This window comes from Natator depressus, chromosome 10, assembly GCF_965152275.1.
Source record: "Natator depressus isolate rNatDep1 chromosome 10, rNatDep2.hap1, whole genome shotgun sequence".
NCBI classification, from domain to species: domain Eukaryota; kingdom Metazoa; phylum Chordata; order Testudines; family Cheloniidae; genus Natator; species Natator depressus.
This window is the reverse complement of record NC_134243.1, coordinates 6,914,364-6,929,296: the sequence shown is the minus strand read 5'-3', so window position 1 is coordinate 6,929,296 and position 14,933 is coordinate 6,914,364. Positions and strand designations below refer to the sequence as shown.

The 14,933-nt window shown below is 52.6% G+C and overlaps 2 protein-coding genes across 3 annotated transcripts in view; one reads left to right on the top strand and one right to left on the bottom strand.

Annotated features, from left to right (window-relative positions):
- FAM83G (family with sequence similarity 83 member G) overlaps positions 1–11,733 on the bottom strand; it is a 30,978-nt gene extending 19,245 nt beyond the window's left edge. Inside the window, exon 1 of the mRNA XM_074965065.1 lies at positions 10,473–11,733. Within this exon, the coding sequence (XP_074821166.1) occupies positions 10,473–10,961 (489 nt within the window). The 5' untranslated portion in view covers positions 10,962–11,733. The remainder of the gene's footprint in view (positions 1–10,472) is intronic.
- The window catches only part of SLC5A10 (solute carrier family 5 member 10), an 80,951-nt gene that overhangs the window by 47,050 nt on the left and 18,968 nt on the right, over positions 1–14,933 (top strand). The gene's annotated exons all lie outside the window — the stretch shown is intronic.

The following is a 14,933-nucleotide window of genomic DNA, read 5'->3' as shown; positions in this document are numbered from 1 at the left end:
GCTGGTAATAGCTTATCTAAAGTGATCACTCTCCTTACAATGTGTGTGATAATCAAGTTGGGCCATTTCCAGCACAAATCCAGGTTTTCTCACCCCCCCCCCCTTTTTATAATTAGTTTAGCATCACAGCACCTCTGGCAGGCGGGGAAATTTGATTATCGTCAATGTATAGATTAGGAAACCGAGGCACGGAGAGCTTAAGTGACTGGAGTGTACAGCATGATCTGATTTCCACATCCTGGTTATGTTATCTAGACTGCACTCCCGGTGGAGTTTGTTCTGTTTTATGAATGGGATGCGATGCTGGGGTTGCCTGTGATGGCAAGGGACTGGTCCTTTCCTATCCTCTGGTCCTGTGTCGGCTTGCACCTCCTGCCCCTGCCAAGTCATCTGGATTCACTGGAGGGCTGTTGGGTGGAGGAGCGTTTTAAGTGTAACTCAAGGAGACCTTGGAGGGAGAGCTTTTCAAAGGAGCTTAGCATTGGCCTATATCTGCTGCTCCCACTTTGTCCCATGGGTGCCGCTGCCTGCAGGGGGAGCAGAAAGAGGCCAATCCCGAGCAGGTCTGAAAAAGCCACCCTGGAAATCTGCCTCCCGCCCATTGTTCCACAGAACCCCAAATCTCCAGGCCCTGGGCGTGTGTGCTCACGGCTGTTCGCACTGCAGCAGCTCGGGGTGGTGGGGCGCTGGGGGAGCTTCCCGTGGCTGCCGTATGGTGATAAAGGGGCATGACCGAGAGGACATTGCAAAGGCAGACAGAGCCAACCTGGCACCCGAAACAGTGGCTCGGGCCTGCTGATTTGTTTGTTTGCTCGGCTGCAGCTCCCTGGCTGTACTTTGCCTCCGGAGCAGGGACATAACACGGTTCTTTAAACACCTGCTTTCACATTCCTGCTGGGGAACTTTGCCTTCAGGAGCAAGGAGAGTTGGAACAGAGCTCCCAGGAGGAAAGGAATCTGGGTGGTTCACTCACTTCGAGGAGACGTTAGGGTGTACGCCCACCCCTCATTGCCCCATTGGCTACCAGGAGTTGCTGCGAGAAGGGAAATGTTATGCTGGGTCTTTTATTGCAGGCATCAAAAAGAATCATTTACAAATGTGTTCTCCCTTCTCATTTACCTGGCCCTTAGCAAGGTTCAAAGCCCTTTACGAGCAACAGTGGATGAATCCGCCCACGTCCCGTGTGCTGGGCATGGCAGTGTGATCACTCCCATTTTACAGATGGGGAAACCGAGGCAGAAGGGTTGACTGCCTGATTTGCAAGGATACGGAGTCCTCCTAGCTCCCGTTGACTTCAGTGGCGTACGTGGACTTATGAATATCAGGCTGTGAACGGCTCGCTGAGGGCTGGAAGGTGCCTCAATGTCATAGCCACAATTAGAACGGAGAGGCCCTGGTTTTCCTTTCACTGTTAGCGGTGTGAATCAGGAGTGGCTCCATCCCAGTTAATCGAAATGCATGCTGTAAATGAGGCCAGAGTCGGGCCCTGGAAAATTCCCAGTCCTGCTTTACTCCAGCACAATCTGGAGCCAGAACCTCCTGTGTCTTGAGCCCACCAATTTCCCCTTGTGCCTTTGGACAAGTCTCTTTAGGCACCTAACCTCTGGGAGTGAGATGCCTAAATACCTCTGAGGATATGGGCCTTAGCCTCTCTTCACTCCCTCCACATGGAACCTGTGACCCTGGAAAATGGGGATGCTAACACTTAGCCCCTGAGGGTTAGCTGCAAAGGGCTTTGAAAATGAAAAGAACGAAGTGAGTGCCAAGGAATAATCACCTACAGAATCTGTAAGGTGGGAAACGCCTTTACAAATAAAATCAACGAGAAACAAACCCACAAACCCTACATGATGCAGGTCCCTTCTAGTGACTGCTGGCCATGGGCAGTGGAGTTGGGATGGGTGCCTCCAGGCAGCATGTGTCCTGGGGTCTTGATGTTGCAAGGTAGATGGTATTCCCAGCCCCGAAGGAAGCTCTGTCCTATCTCCTCTTTGCATCGGCTGCTTGTTTCTGAAGGCAAAGCTCCCTGCCAGGAATCCGAAAGGAGGCATTTCTCTCTCTGCAGAGCAAAGTTGAGAGACAGCGCTGCAGCAACACGACTGTGGGCCTCCCAGTGAAAAAACCCAAACCCCTCAGCACGTTCTGGCCAGTTTGCCTTGTCCAGGTTTGCTCACTGCCCTGCCACAAATAGCAGGGAACCATCCGGCCAGTGAAATCCATTGGCTTGTGGGATAGCCTCCCATGGGAATCCCAAGTGATCTAGAACACTAGGCTGAGCAAAGCCCTAGACAATGGGCTGTAGGGAACAACTGGGGTCCAGCTGCTAGGGCAGCGAACCAGGTCTCTGGAGACCTGGCTCCATAGAGTTCAAGGCCAGAAGGGACCAGGAGATCATCTGGGCTGACCTCCTTTCTCTCACAGGTCATGAAATGTCGCCTTGGGTACCCCTGTATTGCACCCAGTAACATGTGTTTGGTTGATGCACATCATCCAGAAAGGACACCCAGTCTTGACTGGACAAGTTCTATTTCTGCCGTGGACGGGTGGTTGAACCGTGGGCAAGTCATGGCCCCGCCCTGTGCCTCAGTTTCCCCTTGTGCGCTCTTGTCCGTTTAGCTTGTAAGCTCTTCAGGCAGGGATTGTCTCTTGCTGTGTGTTTGCACAACATAGCCGAGCGCAAGGCGGGGCTCACGCTCAGTTTGGATCTCTAGACGCTGCTGCAAGACAGATTGCACATGAGGACCATGATTGCAATTGGGTGTCAGCAGGGGGTGGGCGAGGTGGCCTAATAACAAGTCATTTCCATCCCCCATTCCTGTGAGAGTTCAAAAGCACAGGGTCAAACCCTGCTCAAAGGTCCACCCGCAGGAACCTCCTGAAATCAGTATGAGAAGGGCAAAAATTCAGCTGCAAGATTTAATCCGCAAAGAATGAAGTCCTGTGTGCTAGAGGAAGCAGGAGGCCGGCACTCTATGCTGATTACAGCCCTTCCCGAGGTGTGGGGCACAGCACTGGCTGCTTCCCCGGCTCTGGAGAAAAAAGACTTCATCTGAAATCCTTCCCCTTGTAACTCGGATAATCCGTTACTCCCCTGCAAAGGGACCGGTCACTGTTGCCTTTCTGACTTTGGAGCATTTGACAGTATAAAAGCATTATGCTGGATCCAAGGCAATGGGGAATCGGACCCTTTGCACACGGCGACTTTCCCCTCTCTTCGCCGGTGTGTCGTCAAGACAATTCCCCACTGAAATGCTTTCAGCTAGGTAAAAAAAACCCAAGTGGAGGAGAGCCCTAGATCCAAGCCCAGACAGTCTCCACTCCATAGCAGATTCCAATGGGCTCCGTTGTCTTCCCTCAATCCCAACTCATTGGCGAGGTATTTAGAACATGCAGCCGTGCAGCATTTTTGGATGGATCAGGTATTGAGAAACAATGGGGTGTTTTATCTAGGTCTCCAGCTCACAGTCCGTCTAAGGGACGTTGCTGTGCCAGGTACAAAACCCGTTCCCATCCAGGAAGCACAAGGGAGGTCAGAATCATTTCAGGGTGCTTTGATCAACATGTGAACTGTGGGATCATTTTTTATAGGGGAAATTGGAATTCTTATTAACCTACTTTCTGCATCATCAAAGACCAACGTTTGAGCCTACTGCCTGTTTGTTTAATGAGCATATATTATCAGCCCAGAGTAAGCAGACAATTAGAGAAATAATGTGTTGGGAAAGCTATAAGTGGGATGACTAATATTAATTGTCTCTGTTCCTTCTCTGGTACCTTTCATCGGTGTCTCAGGAAACATTCTGCAAACAGTAATTAATTGAACCTCACAACTTCCTTGGCAGGTAGATAAGGTTGATTATACTAGAGATGAACCAGACCTAGAATCTCTAATGCAAACTCTGAGGGCAGATTCAGAAAACACTTCCTACAGTTTTGTTCCAGGCCAGTATTTTCGATACATTCTGATTTCAGCTCCGCTGGAGCCAAAGTCTTGTGAAAACAACTGATTGCTTGAGAATTCCCCCATTTGAGATGGGAGTACTCTTGAGCCGATGAGGTTTTCAGCTGGTTGGGGTCAGAATCTCATGAGAATAGTCCATGAGATTTCAATGCCATGTCAAAACTCAGGTCTGCTTTAATCCTGGTGTGTTCTTGAACCTGAACCCTGCCCTAAAACTAATCTGAATAGTGCCTCTTTGTCTCATGTCTATAGTATCCCCATTGTACAGATAGGGAACACTGAGGCACAGCGAGGTCATTCACCAAGTCACTGGAAGAGCTGGGAATAGAATCAGGGGTTCTGCATTCCTTCCTTTGCTTTAATCACTAGGGTATACTCCCACCCAGAGACAGGAATAGAGCTCAGGACTCCTGCCTCCACATCCATAACCACTTTTTCTCCTGGTTACCATTCCAACTATGTCCCCAAACTACATTTAGTCCCTAAACTCAGCAAAACGTTTAGCCATGTAGGCCCCCATCCTGCAGATACCTACATGAGGGCTTAACTTTGTGTTTGTAGGATTTAGTCCTGACTCCCATCCTGTCCCATAACCACTAGGCCAGCGGTTCTCAACCAGGGGTACGCGTACCCCTGGGGGTACACAGAGGTCTTCCAGGGGGTACACCAACTCCTCTAGATATTTGCCTAGTTTTACAACAGGCTACACAAAAAGCACTAGCGAAGACAGTACAAACTACAATTTCATACAGACAATGACTTGTTTGTACTGCCCTATGTACTACACACTGAAATGTAAGTACAATATTTATATTCTCATTGATTCATTTTATAATTATGTGGTAAAAATGGGAAAGTCAGCAATTTTTCAGTAATAGTGCGCTGGGACACGTTTGTATTTTTATGTCTGAGTTTATAAGCAAGTAGTTTTTAAGTGAGGTGAAACTTCGGGGGTACGCAAGACAAATCAGACTCCTGAAAGGGTACAGTAGTCTGGAAAGGTTGAGAGCCCCTGCACTAGCTAACGCTGCCCTGCCTGCACTTAGCACCCGGTGGGCATGCATCCCCCTCGTCAGACTGAATCAGCGCAGACAGATGCACGTAGCCCTGAACAAGCTCTGAGAAGCTGTAGTCAAAATAGCTGGAGTTTATCTTGAGAAAGCGAGCTGCTTCCCCCTCCGCCAAAGGAGAATTTGCTAAGTAATAAGAAAAGGAGGACTTGTGGCACCTTAGAGACTAACCACAAGTCCTCCTTTTCTTTTTGCGAATACAGACTAACACGGCTGTTAGTCTGAAACCTGCTAAGTAATAAACACCCAGTGGAAGGGGTGTATGTCCTCCTGGCTGCCCATGGAGCATGCAAACTAAGCTGATGGCTGTGCTGGCGTGTATGCCCGAACTTTGCTCTTAGGTACACATCTAGCAGCCGCGGCGTTGTGCTTTGGTGCTGGGATTTTTCTTTCTTTTTTTCTTTTTAGTTTGGAATGGGCCAAATGTGCTCAGCCTCCAAATTGCGGCTGGCATCAGGGCTCAGTGCTGAGTCTGCACGAAGGATCGCTATCCTAGGCCAGGGAAAGAAAGGCCGCTGTGCTTCCCAGCTGCTTCAGAGCCAGATGCAGGGCAATGCCCACCCAGAACATGAAGCAACAAGCTGTCGGCAGGAGACAGTCACGTTGGCTGTAATAGGAAATTCCAGATGATGTAGGTAAAATGCCTTGTAGCACTTTTTCCATTTCATCATGGGATGACCCAGATGATCTAAGCGCAGTAAGAAGAAAACCTCTAAAGCTAGAAAGCGGCAACCGTGGGTATGGCAGAGAGAAGGTCTGACCTGGCTAACTTTGCAGGGATAGCAACTGCAAGCCTGCTCCACAGCTGATGGGGCTGCTACACCTCTTTACACCAGGTCAGGATCTGGCTCAGACTCTCTTGAGTGGCATAAACAGTGGAATGACCAGAGAAATCCGGCTACTCGTAAACTCCTAATAATCCCCATTCCTTTTAGAGCACCTTCTGCTCTAGGATCTCAAAGAACGTCATGGAGGGCAATGAACAGAGTCTCACGATGCCCCCTGCATGGGAGACTATCCTCATCAGCTGGGGAAACTGAGGCACAATGGGGCAGTGACTTGCCCACGGTCACACTGGGAATCTGTGGCACTGCTGGGAGCAGAACCCAAATCTCCTGAGCCCTTCTTGAGCAACTGGATCATACTTCTTGTCTCTCCCACTCCCCACCCCTCTGCACAAATGTTGCTCCCCAGCTAAATCAATCTGAAAGGCGCTGAATTGGTATGCTGTTGCAAAAGGATCCCCCTCCCCGCCATGCATGCATCTCTGCTCTGTCTGGAGCAGGGATTCCTGCTGCTGCGAGGCTCCAATGCAGCCTCTTTATTTCCCCCCTCTGGGAGCTCAGCGTGCGGACGGGGCAGTGGTGGACATGGCCAGGCCCCCACGGGTGCTTGGTCCATCCCGACGCGCACATACAGGGATGGCGACAGGGAGGCGGCTGGACAGCAGCGGCGCCAGCGCTCGTGATGTCCATGAAACGCGGTGGCAGCGTCCCAACCAGCCAGGCCGCCTCCAGCAGCCGGACGAAGGGGTCTGGGCCAGGGGAGGGCCAGGGGCCCAGCCGCAGGGAAGGAGTGGGAATGCAGAGCCCATCTGCCTGGTGGGATGAGTCAGAGGGAAACGACCAGAATGCAGAGCCAGCAGGGAGCGTATGAACCAGGGTCAGGGACGATAGGCCAGGCCCAAAGACAGGACGTTCTCCCTGACGGTGAGGGGATGCTTTGCCTGGGTCCGTTCGCCCCGTATTCCATCTCCTCCCGCTAGGTCTGCCACGCAGCGATCGAACAGGTGCAGAGCACCACCCGGCTGGGCTCCGCCTGCGTCACGGAGTCAGGGCGCAGGTGGGCGACCGCAGTCCATGGCCCGTCAGGGGGGGAGTGCTGGTTCGAAGCCCTCCCTGGCTTCGTGTTCGGTGCCTCCTCAGGGGACTGCACCCCGTGGCCGAGGTGTCGACCCGTCCGCCCGGCCCTAGCACCCTGCAGAACGCTGGACCACGCTCCGCAAGCTGGGGTGTGGCTGTTCATTAGGCAGCCATGGGGATCCGCATTCCCGCACCCCCAGGGGCAGCTCCCGGGACGTCGGCTGCAGTAGAAGTCGGAGGGACTTGGTCTAGCCCTGCGTCGTGTGAACTGAACGCTGCTTTGGCTCCAAACACCTCTGCGGGCATGTAGGGCCAGGCCAGAAAGCTTTATACCAGGGGCGCAGGACAAAAACGACTCTCTTGGAGCCCCAGCTTGTGCCTTCAGAGCTGAGCGTACAAGGGGGGGGATGGGAAACATTCTCCCCTCATTTTTGGGTTCCTTCAACCAGCCCTTCCTTCCCTGGGAGATCCCAGCTTGGCTGTGACGACAGCCGAGCGGGCTGAGAGGGGAATTAAGCGCCTTCCTCCCCCCATCCCAAGCCAGGCTGAGGCCCACTCAAACGCAAAGCCGCTCTGCTACCGGAAGCACGTGCTGAGTGAGAGGTTTTCAGTCTGGTTTAAAGATGGCTCCCCTCTAAACTGGTTTCAGACGCTGTTTGGCTGGCGGCGAGGACTGATCATGGCACGTCTGAGAGAGCAAGGCCCCGGCCGCACCCCGGCAGCCCGCGTTCAGAACTGGTCCAAACGTGTTCTCAGATCATGCTCTCTGCCTGCTACGGGGCCCGCTGGAAACCCGCCCTCTCCAAATACACAGCCCTCTGGCGACAAGGGCCTTGAAGAGACACTCGGTGTGGTTTATATTTGGATGAAGATTGGCTGTTATTCCCGTTGGGATCTAAAACATCAAGGAAGCTCCCTGCCTTGCTCTTCTGACTGAAAAGCAAGCAGGGGAGAAGGCAAATGCTCAGGTCATGTGACCTCTGTGGCTGCTGATCCCCATTGTCCGTGCAGCACACATGGTGCAGCCTGCAGAGAAGGCTCTGTGTGTACGTCTCAGATTACGCCTGGGGGAATTTTGCGCCCTTGCGCACCTGCAGAATTTACGCCCCCTGCAGATTTCTTTGGTTCCCCGCATAAAAATGACTTTCTGATGGGGAAGCAAAGAGAAACCACAAGAGTGGTCATGCGACCCTCCCCAGCAGTTTTTCAGGTGCCCAGGGCACAGTAAACCACTGTGGGGCAGAGGGCAGGACTGGGGAAGACCCAGCTGGTGGCTCCTACCCTCTGCCAGGCTCAGCTGCTAGTCCAGGCAGGACTGGAGGAGATGGGAGTTCCTCTTCCCCTGCATGGCATCCGGCTCTGTGTCAGACCCACCTCCAGATTTCTATCCCAGCTGCAGGAAGCTCTGCAAACCTCCCCCCACTGGCTTCCTTCACCCATCGCTCCTCAGCTGCAGGGGGAGGAATCCCTGTACAGGGAGCTGCTTCCCCATCTGCCCAGCCCCCGTGCAGCCAGACCCTCACATACTGACACCCTCCTGCCGAGCCTCACCCTCCCTACACTCAGAACCCCCCCCCAATGAGCCCCACTCCTTCTTCACCTGAACCACCCCGATGAGCCACCTGGATCCCCACCCCACAGAGCCCCAACCAGCTGCACCTGGATCCCCACCCCACTGAGCCCCACTCCCCAGCTTCTGGATTCCCAAATGAGCCCTCCACATCCAGACCCCTCCCTGCTGAGCCCCACCCACCTTCACCTTGACCCCCCTGCAGAGTCCCATTACTGTTGCACCCAGAACCCCCCAACAAGCACCTGTGCATCCAGATCCGCCCACGCCCAGATTCCCCACTGAGCAGCCCGCACCCAGATTGCCTCACATGGAACCCTCTCAATCCACACCTGGATTCCCCCCACACTGAGCCCCTCTACACTTGGATCCTTCCTTGCTGAGCCTGCCTGCCCCGCACCTGGCACAGGGGCAGGGCCCTGGGGTGTTTCTGGGGCAGGCCTGGTCCTTGCAGCCTCACCGCTGAGTCTGTGACCTGGGGGCGGGGGATTGCACAGTCATCTCCCACCTCTGTGCAGGCAGTGGTCTCTGCTCCCCTCTGCCATGCTGGAGCCTCCACATTTATTTGACAAATAAAATTTGCAGAATTTTGAAGATTTTTAAAATATTGTGTGCAGAATTTTTAATTTTTTGGCACAGAATGCCTTCAGGAGTATCAGGTGGAAGAGTTTCCATACTGGAGGAAAGTGCCAACTCACGGCCCTCCTCTTTCACCCCAGCGCTAAGGTGAGGTAGGTCGGAGTCAGTGGGGACACTGAGGCAGGGACAGGTCAAGGCCAAGGTTGGTCAAAGTGGACACTGATTTTGGAGACACCTACTTTTCCAAGGGGCTGAGCCCCCCCAGCTCCCGACGCGGCGCAGTCATGCAAATCACTCACCCCAAGCTGGGGGGCAGCAGAAGTCTGAGGTCACCTTTGAAAATGTTGGCCTGATGGCTAGCCTGGAGTCACACAGGCAGGCTGGGGCAGAGCCCCTCTTTGAGCCTGAATCTCCATATGTGGCATCATTGGACACCAAGGCTCAGTGCCTGCTCAGTCCCTGCGTTATTGAGGAGGGACGTTCCACATGCTGGTCCCAGGAGGCCCTCCGTACACAGCCCTCATTTCCTTAAACATACCTGTTCTACCTGCTTCCACCACTTCCCCCATCCCGATCACCCTCTCTCTGGGTGAAGACACTTCCCAGACCAGTCCATCTCCGTATCACGACTTCTCCACGTGCCATTCACTGCCCTCCACCAATATATTGTGGCTAAGTTGATCTCAAGGTCCTGATCAGAGCATTATTACATGCCAAGATGCAGCAAAGCAGCTTGTTTTCATTTTTGTGAAGGCTGGATGTAATCAGGTGTGGGACCTTTTCCTTGGGGAGGGTCTTACTGAAAGTCTGCTGCAGAAATGGGGCAGATATTGTTTTTGATCAAACTTTCCTGTGCAAGCCACTAATCAATTTTGCATCATCTGTTTACCAGGATGAAATTGACAAGGACTAGCAGGAAGACCTTGGGCCAGATTCAGCCCTTATGTAAGCTGGTGCAATGCCAGCAACCGTCACCTGTTCACACCAGGGCAGAATTTGAACCCTTGTACTCTGCGGAGCCACGTGCGGTTCCCTGGGGCCCTGGAGATAATTATCAGGGGAAAGCTGATACTTTGGGCTTGGAGAGAAGTAGCAGCTCAACGAGTTTGTGTTTTCTTATCCCCACAGCCTCTGGGTTGCCAAGGGTCCAGGGCAGTCAAAGAAAAGATTCCCATTGTTTCCAGGGGAAGCTGGATCAGGTTTCCAGCTCTTTCTCTCACCTGCAGCAAAATCTGAGCCATAAGTATGGGTGTGAAGCTTAATGGGGAAGAACAGATAATACACAAGATTGGCCCCTGCAGTCATCACTCAGCCAGACCTCCCCTGCAGGGCACTGGGGTGAGGGTTGCCTGGCTGAGGAGGACTTTGGGATCTGACCCGCTCTGGACAGCTGAGTTAACTCGTGCTCTAACAATCAGCATGCATCTCACCTTCTGAGCCTGGACAATCATCTTCCTGACCACCTCCTTGATGTGCGCTTGCCCGTCGATGGGCGGCTGCATGTACACCATGGCCCTGGTGACTCCCCGGTAGGCGGCGGTCTCGGGCCAGCCCAGGTCCAGCTGCGGGATGGAGCGGTCGGATCTCTGGGGCCAGTACTGCAAAGAGGGCGCCAACTCTCCCTCGCCCCCTTGGCTGGTGCAGTCACCGTCGCTGTCCCCGGCCCCGTGGCGTGGGATATACTCCGAACCCGGGTCGTATGTTTCCAGCGACTCCATGATCTTTTTAAGCTCCAGCTCGGAGAGGAAGTCCCGGATGCTCTCTTTCTTGAGGACCTCGTAGAAGGCCTCCGGCCCCTTTGACACCAGGGCTTCCAAAGCCAGTCTCTGCCCCTCGCTATAGAAGAACTCCGGCTTGGATTCGCTGGATCTCCAGTTGACATGACTGTCATCCAGACACTGCACCTGGGAGAGAGCCATAGCCCCAGCAAACCGTCAGACACAGAAGGGAGCCGGTGACACCAGTGAACGCTAGACCTTGACAATAAATAAGAGTTAATTATTTCCTGTTTATAAATAACTTAGCTTTTTTTTCTCCTTCTTGTGTTAGACACAGCAGCGGGTCCCCCCTCTCCTTCCTCCGGCTGGCTTGGCTTCTCCACAAAGTGCTCCCACACTCTGCCTCAAGTCTCCTGCCTCTTTGGCTATTTCCGCTCAGGAGATGCTGGCTTGGTTTCTCATTTACTCATCTACTCTGCCCAGCCCAGGCGACCTCCGTGTGAGACAAAACCAGAGAAAAGCTGATTCTTCCTCTGACTCCCAGGTCTCCAGTGCTGCCAGCCAGGTGACAGGCGACTTGCTCGCACGCACAGATGCTTTGATAGGGGCACAATCCCTTGGAATCTTCTACCACCAGATCCACTTCCCTCTCGCCGCCTGCCCTTCCCCACAATGAGACTATAGAATAAAATAAAATAAAATACGAAGGAAAATAAGCGTTTAAAAAAATCCAGAAAATCAGATAGGCAGCAGCCGTGGGGGTTTCTCTGTCTGATTCTTCCTGTCTTTATTTCTCTCTCCCTTGATCTGAAGTTCTCCAAATGGGATCAGCTGTTTTATTTCCCTGCAGCAAAATCCTGTCTGTTGCTGCCTGATCAGTTTCTCCAGGGTTCCTGGGGCCGGAAGCTGGATTCTTGCAGGGCTCTTGCCGGTAGGTAGTGTGGACATGGACAGGTAACAGCAAGAAAGGAAAAGAAGAGGGAAAAAAAAAAAAGAGTGATTCATAGCTCCGCCCTGCCCCACCTGCAATCACATGCTGCTGTCTTCAAACATTCCCAATATCTGCCTCGGCCATTAACCCCTTCGGGGGAGCACACACGCTTGCAAAGCCAGCCCTAGGCAGGAGGAGCACAGGAAACTGATTCATCAGCCCTGCCAGCTCCAGCTCCCAGCACTGCTTCCTGGATCTTGCTCTGATGAGCAAAGGAGAGGGGCTGTCTGGGGCTTTCACGCTCTCGCTCCTGGTTCATGGATTGCCAGCTCTCTGGGTGTGTTGGTACGGTGCCCAGCTGTGGTCCTCGAACTACCACCAGCCCCTGGAGCACTGCCTAGCCTGACTGGCTGGGCATGCTGAAAACTGTCCTTGGAAATGGTTATTTGAGTGGAAAATGGGGGGTTTGAGGACAGGATGGGTTTGAATTGCCATGAAAACAAAACAAAGCCCCCAAGCCAAAAAGGTTTTCAGTGGTTATGAAAAATCAAAGGTTTCTGTGGGTACCATCCCACTCCATTTTCGGATCGGCTCTAATTGTTAACCCTTGCTGTACCAAGTACTACCAATCCTGATGGCAGCATTGGAACCCAGGGCCAACAGTGCTAACAGGATGAGTCCTTACCAACTGAGCTAAGAGAGTACCTCCTGTAGCTAGTAGCTATAGTAGACTTTTATCTTTTTAGGTGACCCTGCCTCTAAGGGCGGCTACAAGTTCATGTGCTTCCTAGAACGTGCTGCAGGAGAGTAAGTTAAATGAACAACTGGGAGAAAGAAAGAAAGAAAAATATCCAGGCTTTGTTAATGGACCGTGACAAAATCCCTTTGAGACTGTTCACTCTGAATTCAGCCAACTCTAAGGCAGCGGTTCTCAACCTGTCCAGGCGACTGTACGCCTTTCAGGAGTCTGATTTGTCTTGTGTATCCCAAGTTTCACCTCACTTGAAAATTACTTGCTTCCAAAATCAGACACCACAATACAAAAGCCTCCCAGCACACTAGTACTAAAATTGCTGACTTTCTTATTTTGTCTGTATGAAATTTCAGTTTGGAAGGCTCACGAGGAAGGCTCATACAATGCCTTTTATTGGACCAGTTGCTAAGCGGAAGAGGGATCCATCAGGCCATAAAACCTACAATGGGATCACACGGTCTTGGGGAAGAATCTATTTGAACGAAGCATCAATTGGAGAAAACATGCATGGTCCAGTGGTCTGATCCCCAGCTCGTATAAAGAGTCTGGCCCTTAGCTTAAAGCTTGAATGTACTGTACTCTATGGAGTTAGTTAACCCAGGATGCATTTGGTGGTGGTAGTGGTAGTTATTTGTATTTCCGTAGTGCATAGGAGTCCCAGCCGCGGAGCAGGACTATGCTCTGCTAGGCACGGTACAGACACACAACAAGATAGGCTGCCCCGAAGCCCTTACACTCTAAGACAAGAGACAGCAGGTGGACACAGGCAGACAGATGGGGGAGTACAAGGAATCAAATGAGAGGGTGTCTAAGCACACCAGTAACCTAGAAAGTTTCTGGGAGGCTTCATGGCAAAGGAGGGATGTGAAGGAGGATAATGAGGTGGCCTTGTGGATGTTTATAGGGGTTCTCCTCCCAGGTGGGAGGGGAACTTGGAGCCAGCACAAAGGGGATTGTTTGAAAGATTAAGACTGGGTGGAGGGATAGCTCAGTGGTTTGAGCATTGGCCTGCTAAACCCAGGGTTGTGAGTTCAATCCTTGAGGGGACCATTTAGGGATCTGGGGCAAAAATTGGGGATTGGTCCTGCTTTGAGCAGGGGGTTGGACTAGATGACCTCCTGAGATCCCTTCCAACCCTGAGATTCTATGACATCTGGACTAAGTTCTACATCTGGGGGTTCAGGTTCTACATCAGTTCTACATCTGGGGGTTCAGGTCACTACTTTATGGGCTAATCTGCTCATTGGGTACTAAAACAGCCATCTGCCCATCCCAGAGCTGGGCCCCTTCCCTTAGGTGCCCATAGGCAAGAATGGGGCCCGTCCAGGCTTTTGTGTCTGCAGTGAAGGATCTGGGTTGGAAGTCAGTGGAGCTATGCCACTTTCTGGCCCTATGTTTGGTTTCAGTCACTGCCTGCCCCTGTGTGGGACCCAACCTGCCCCCTTTCTAATGGCCCCATGGCCCAGGCTGTGGCTTGTTTGGAACCGTCCTGTGTTCGAGTGTTTGTTGGAGCTCTGAATGCCTCCGTGTGGGGGGTGTTTCCTACATCCATCAATTACTTCTGATGATTATTTTATTAGCCACCTACTTGGTAGGGATGAGTTAAACCCGTGCCAAGAGCCAGGGCGGGCGCCCGCATGGCTAGTGTTGCCCAGATGAGTGTTGTGATCAGGCACCCTCCACCCATTGCCGCCGGGCTGCCGCCTTTCCCCGTCACTGGCTGAGCTGAGCTCCACCCCTGCTGGGCTTGGGAAGGGAAGTTGTCAATCTGTGCCATTCAGCTGCAGCTCAGGAGTTCGGGCCTCAGGAATTCGTAGTATTTATTTTTGCCTCCTCGGGATCGATGACCTTGACCCAAATCCAGGAGCAGCCCGTCGCTAGCCCGAGGGAAGAAGACAATGCCCCTTTAGTTCGGTAGGGGGTCGCACAAGCTGGGCCACAGTCTAGCCCTGAGATCGTAACGCATCCCATGCCCTGAATAGTCTCCTTGATCCTGCCCCATTGACGTCAATGGGAGTTCGATCACTGACTCCTCAGGATCGGACCCTTAAATCCGCCCTCCTGCTTACCCGCATCTGCTTTGGCTCGCCCTGCTCTGATTACAGCTGAGAGAGACAGCCAGGGCTGCTGTTCCCTGCGAGCTAGAAGACTTCCCTTCCCTGGCTCCAGGAGTCCAGGCGCCAGGTTTGAGAACCGCACAGCTCGCTCAGCAAACTCAGACAGAGCTAACAAACGGGACCAGCCTTGGGTCCAGAAAAACTGGAGGCAGAGTTAGGAGTAAAGGGTGATGCTAATTAGAGGACAGGCCATTTTGGTTATTCATTAGCTTTTCATCTGAAACAAAACTGGAAATTGCAACGCGAAGCATCAGCACACGAGGGGCCTGGGATCTGTGCTTAGCTCCGCCACTGACCTGCTGTCTGACCACGGGCCTGTCACTTCACCTCCCTGCGCCTGAGATTCCCCATCTGAGAAATCCTTGGCTATG